The sequence below is a fragment of the Coenobita brevimanus genome, chromosome 53 (genome assembly GCF_032717465.1).
Source record: "Coenobita brevimanus isolate Jiangsu-jjx chromosome 53, ASM3271746v2, whole genome shotgun sequence".
Classification (NCBI taxonomy): domain Eukaryota; kingdom Metazoa; phylum Arthropoda; class Malacostraca; order Decapoda; family Coenobitidae; genus Coenobita; species Coenobita brevimanus.
In genome coordinates this window covers 1,979,249-1,985,000 of record NC_137006.1, presented here as the reverse complement: position 1 = coordinate 1,985,000, position 5,752 = coordinate 1,979,249, and the positions used below count along the sequence as shown (strand labels likewise).

The following is a 5,752-nucleotide window of genomic DNA, read 5'->3' as shown; positions in this document are numbered from 1 at the left end:
AAACAAATCGCCTCCATGTCGCCCTGCTCCCAGCTCATACTTATCAAATGGACAAAGTTAAGATTCCACTGCCTGAGAATGATTATAAATACCTTAAAATTGTCTTATTAATCAGAGTTAAGTCAAAATTATAAAAGATGCTACCAGACTGAGGTGGTCTGGCCATGTGGAGAGGATGGAGAGTGAGAGACTGACGAGGAGAGTATATGTGAGTTAGGTGGAGGCCAAGGATGAGATGGAGGGATGGAGTGGAGAGGTATATGAGAGAGGGAAGTGTGAACTGGTAGCAGGGCAGTGAAATGGCGGGGGACGGGGCGACATGGAGGCGATTTGTTTGTGGCCACCCCTTACGGGATTAAGGCGTCTGGCAATAGATAGATAGATACCAAATTCATCTAGTAGGCCTATGAAGTGTTTTATTTATTTATTTATTTATTTATTTTTACATTATTTTTTTTTTAGTTTGCCAGTTCTGAGTAATATTATTGTTGAATTTAATAACCACAGACATATCACCTACCTCTTACACTACCCCCTCCCTCATACACCCCTCCCCCCAGCTCTGTCCCTACTCATCAACGACCTTTCCCTCTCCCTCTGTCTGTATTTCCTACTGCCTATGATCTCCAGTCTTTCAAACTCAGTGTGTCCAGGCATCTCGAAATGAACGGATCTTGAAGTTGGCTCTCTTTTGTATTGTTTTCTTCTCGGATGGAACTGTTAATGCGGTCTCAGCCTTTGGTTCCTTCTTCCTCTCATAAAAGAAAAAAACAGACGTGCCTCTTTGCTTCCCTACTCACTAACAACCCTTCCCCTCACAGGCATCACCCCCTTCATCTTTTACCGGTACTCCCCCGTCTTGGTCTGGGGTAACACAATTGTCAGCATCAGCCAGCGTATCACAGGTCAGTAAGCGATTTATTCACGTGGTATGCCCTGGGTGGACTAGCGGGTTACGGTGCTCCAAGTGGGTTTGGTCTGTAAGGGTTTAGGTCTGAGGGATGGTGGGTTTGACTGAGGGTTTGGATGATGATGATGATGAGGAGGAGGAGGAGGAGGAGGAAGAGGAGGAGGAGAAGGATGATGATGATGATGATGATGAGGAGGAGGAGGAGGAGGAGAAGGAAGAAAGGGAAGATGATGATGATGATGATGATGAGGAGGAGGAGGAGGAGGAGGAGGAGGGGGAGGAGGAAGAGGAGGAGGAGAAAGATGATAATGAGGAGGAAGAGGAGGAGAAAGAGGAGCAGGAGGAAGATGATGATGATGATGATGGTGATGATGAGAAGGAGGAGGAGCAGGAGGAAGAGATGATGATGATGATGATGAGGAGGAGGAGGAGGAAGAGATGATGATGATGATGATGATGAGGAGGAGGAGGAGGAAGAGATGATGATGATGATGATGATGAGGAGGAGGAGGAGAAGGATGATAATGATGATGATGAGGAGGAGGAGCAGCAGCAGTTGTACGGGATAATAGTAATAGAAGTAGTTGTAGAAGTAATAGTAGTAGTAGTTGCTGTAGTAAACAGCAGCAGCAGTAGTAGTAAGTAGTAGTAGTAGTTTTCGTGGTAGTAGTAGTATCAGTAGTGGTAGTAGTAGTAGCAGTAGTAGTAGTGGTAGTATCAGTAGTAGTACTAGTAGTAGTAGTAGTAGTAGCAGTAGCAGTAGTAGTAGTAGTAGTAGTAGTAGCTGCAACCCCGGGCTCATCTGAAACGTGAACCCAGTGGATTGCAGGCTGAAGTTACCCTCATCCTGCAGTTCACCATCCTCCTTTTGGGGGATAGGGCAGTAGGTGAGGGGCGTTCGTATAACCAGGCAGTTGAGCCGCCTGTTTAAATCAATGCCACCACGTGAAGGCGTCAGAAAGTCCCCCAGAGAAGTTATATCCTTGTCTTTTTGTCTGTCTGTATGTCTGTCAGCAGGATTATGGAAAAAGTATTGTTTGGAATTGCACCAAATTTTGAATAATGACCAAGGAACATCAGCTGAACAAGTGATTAAATTTGGGGCGAAAGGGTTCAAATTTTAGGGACAGGAGGGTGCCTGGTGCTGCCTTGGTGGGGGTATGTGTTCTGTGAGTGCTCTTGTTGATAATTTGTTCACTTTCCCTCGGGACAATCCACACCACCAGGGAAATTCAAACCAAACGGAAAATTCAAACCAAACGGAAAATTCAGACCAAACGGAAAATTCAAACCAAACGGAAAATTCAAACCAAACGGAAAATTCAGACCAAACTGAAAATTCAAACCAGACAGAAAATTCAGACCAAACGGAAAATTCAAACCAAACGGAAAATTCAAACCAAACGGAAAATTCAGACCAAACGGAAAATTCAGACCAAACGGAAAATTCAAACCAAACGGAAAATTCAAACCAAACGGAAAATTCAAACCAAACGGAAAATTCAAACCAAACGGAAAATTCAAACCAAACGGAAAATTCAAACCAGACAGAAAATTCCAGCGAAATGAAAACTCACCAAGAGAAGAATTCCCGCCAAAAGATGAGTTCACTCGAAATGGAAGATTCTCACAGGAAAAATTAGCACCACGAGGAAAATTCGGATCAGAAGAGAATTTCCCACAAAGAGAAGAAATTGCATAACGCCCAGTGGATGTGCATGGTGAGGCGAGGCAAGGTAACTGTTTTAGTATTTTCATATATTTAAGAACTTCATACTTTGTGGAGTTCTTATTGATACTGTAGATAGTATTATTATTATTATTATTATTATTATTTTGTAGATATTATTATTATTATTATTATTATTATTATTATTTTGGCGGGAGGGGGAGATATAGAAGGCTGGCATTCCAAGACCGTTCGAAATAGAGACTTGAAATTTTCAGGATTGATGTATCTTGGTTCCAGGCTTCTTTCGTCATTTTTTTCGTTTCCCTAGCACTGGCGCCTTCTGGGTTATTTCCTTTTTTATTTTTTTTTTATTTTTTTCAATTTTTTGCTTTCCTGCGCAGCCAAAACAACTGAATTGATTGCTTTGCACATGTTGCAGTATGTAGTCGTTAACATATACTATAGTCGCGGCGCACGACTCTGAGGTTGTCATTATCGTACCCTGGCAACCTATCATTCAAAAGTGCGTCCGATTTCGTATCATATTGTACATGAATCATATTATTATGCACGAATATATTATACACGAATATTATTATACACGAACATATTATACACGAATCACATGCGTCTCAAATTATACACGAAATCAGACGCACGTTTGAATGGAGGTTGCCAGAGCACGATAATAACAACCTCAGAGTCGTGCGCCGCGACTATAGTGCTCCTGGGTATTGATATTGAAATCCAGCAAATACATTTTTAAGATACTGAGGAAAATCTAAATGGCCGCCTCATGCCTGTAAGTACTACATCGGAAAGTAGGAGGGGAGGGGGGTTAGTTGTAGCAGAGACGCGTCGGTATAAGCAACCAGTCCCGTCGCTATTCATATCAGTGCCACCACATGAAGGCGTCCCTCTTACGGTTTGACAGTCTAAGCTAGGGCGTATGGTGACGATAGCAATATCAAAAAATAAATCGCTTGGGAAAAGGTGTTAGGGAGCTTATGGAGATGATGTTCATATCCAAAAATAAATCGCTATGGAAAAGGTGTTAGGGAGTCGGCATAGGAATTTTTGTCAGCTTAGAATAAACGTACTATAGACAGTTTTAAAGATTCTCTTTCTCTCTCTCTCTCTCTCTTTCTTCTTCTCTCTCTCCCTCTCTTTTCTCTCTCTCTCTAGGGTAAGAATGACCTCTCTCTCTTTCTCTCTAAACTCATAAAGGTCAATATATTCCCATTTAATTTTTCAGAATAAGGGGGACTTCACTGAATGTTCTGTGGACCGCTGGACCGCCATCAGCTACTGGACCATCTTAAAATTAATGGACCATCTTAAAGTAAATGGACCATCCTAGTTGATATAAATGGACCATCTTGAAATAAATGGACCACTGAAGGACCATCTTAAAGTAAATGGCCCATCTTGAAATAAATGGACCACTTGAAGAACCATCTTGATATAAATGGACCATCTTGAAATAAATGGACCATCTTGAAATAAATGGACCATCTTGATATAAATGGACCATCTTGATATAAATGGACCATCTTGAAATAAATGGACCATCTTGATATAAATGGACCCTCTTGATATAAATGGACCATCTTGATATAAATGGACCATCTTGAAATAAATGGACCACTTGAAGAACCATCTTGATATAAATGGACCATCTTGAAATAAATGGACCATCTTGATATAAATGGACCATCTTGATATAAATGGACCACTTAATATGAATGGACCACTTGAAGGACCATCTTAAAGTAAATGGACCCTCTTGAATGAAATGGACCCTCTTGAAATAAATGGACCGTCTTAAAATAAATGGACCATCACTCTGTACCTTTTGCGACAATAAATATTTCAAATCAGATCAAATAAATGGACCATCTTGAAGTAAATGGACCATCTTGAAATAAATGGACCATCTTGAAATAAATGGACCATCTTGAAGGACCATCTTGAAATAATTGTAACATCTTTGAAAAAAAATGGTATATGATCTTAAAACTATGCATTAAAATTTTATATAACGCCAGCATATCTATAATTATATATCTGAAGTGTTATATAGCAGCATACCTACAATTCTATGCTGAAAAATATATGCTAAGCTGAGTATAACGTTTCACTATATCTATAACTGCTATATACGTGCGTTCTATAGTATCAGAATATTTATAATGCTACACTGGTAAATATTATGTGTCAGCGGATCAATAACTCGTCTTATTTAATCTATAATAGGCTATATTGGTACAGTATAACACCCTGACAAATATACTGGAAGATTTATATGACTGTGAGGATAGTTTGTGTAATAATGTTTTAAATAAATTAGTATCGAGGCATTTAATTAAACCTGGGTGGGAGCAGGGTATGTTTTTCAGGAATGAGAACAGTATATGGTGGTAGACTGAGGCGGCCATCATCCACTTACTTGATGCAGTGCTACCTGCTTCTTCCTTCACCTTTATCATTCCTTTTCTGTGTCTACCCTCCTCTCTTCCTATTTCTACCATCTTTCCGGTCACTTTTTTATTACTCCTCTCTCCTTTTCAGGTGGCTTTACACTGAGGGGCAAGCCTAATGTGTTCCTAAAAGCCAAGAAACCATTTACAACACTGGGTGGTAACCATATAACCAACCATACGTCTTTCCAACGTGTCAATAAGTGGGTTGGCGGAGGGTTAGTGCCTCTCCCCGTAAAACAACTAACTCAAAGACAAATGGCCACCCCTCGTGGGATTATGGCGTCTGGCTATAGACAGACAGATAGACAGAGAGATGGTTTTATTGAACTGTGTCCAAACCACTGAGCTCTATAGTATGGAGAGGCTATCTCCGCCGCGGGCGTGTGATTTTAGCCGCCATATTGAAACACCAGCACTCAAAATCAAATTCAAATACTTTATTTCCACGAAGCAGTGGTTATTAATAAAGATACACTCGTCGCTTATAATACAAAAACATATATGGATTATGATTTTTTTCTGCTTAATTCAACGAATTATATGGTGTAAATTTAGCCAATAAGTATAAAACAACGCCGTAGGTTGCTGCAGTCCAGAACTTATCCTTAATGGCACTATCCGTCATGAAACCGAATGTCCAGTTTGATAAAGGCCGGAAGAAAAATGGAAATATCTACAAGAGAGTGT

At 40.3% G+C, this 5,752-nt stretch overlaps 1 protein-coding gene across 1 annotated transcript in view; it reads left to right on the top strand.

The window, feature by feature from the left end:
* Positions 1-3,935, top strand: part of LOC145400642 (uncharacterized) — a 7,638-nt gene extending 3,703 nt beyond the window's left edge. The window contains exons 5-6 of the mRNA XM_080273077.1: positions 822-905; positions 3,838-3,935. Coding sequence (XP_080129203.1) covers positions 822-905; positions 3,838-3,842 — 89 coding nt within the window. The 3' untranslated portion in view covers positions 3,843-3,935. The remainder of the gene's footprint in view (positions 1-821; positions 906-3,837) is intronic.
* Positions 3,936-5,752: the final 1,817 nt, after the last annotated feature.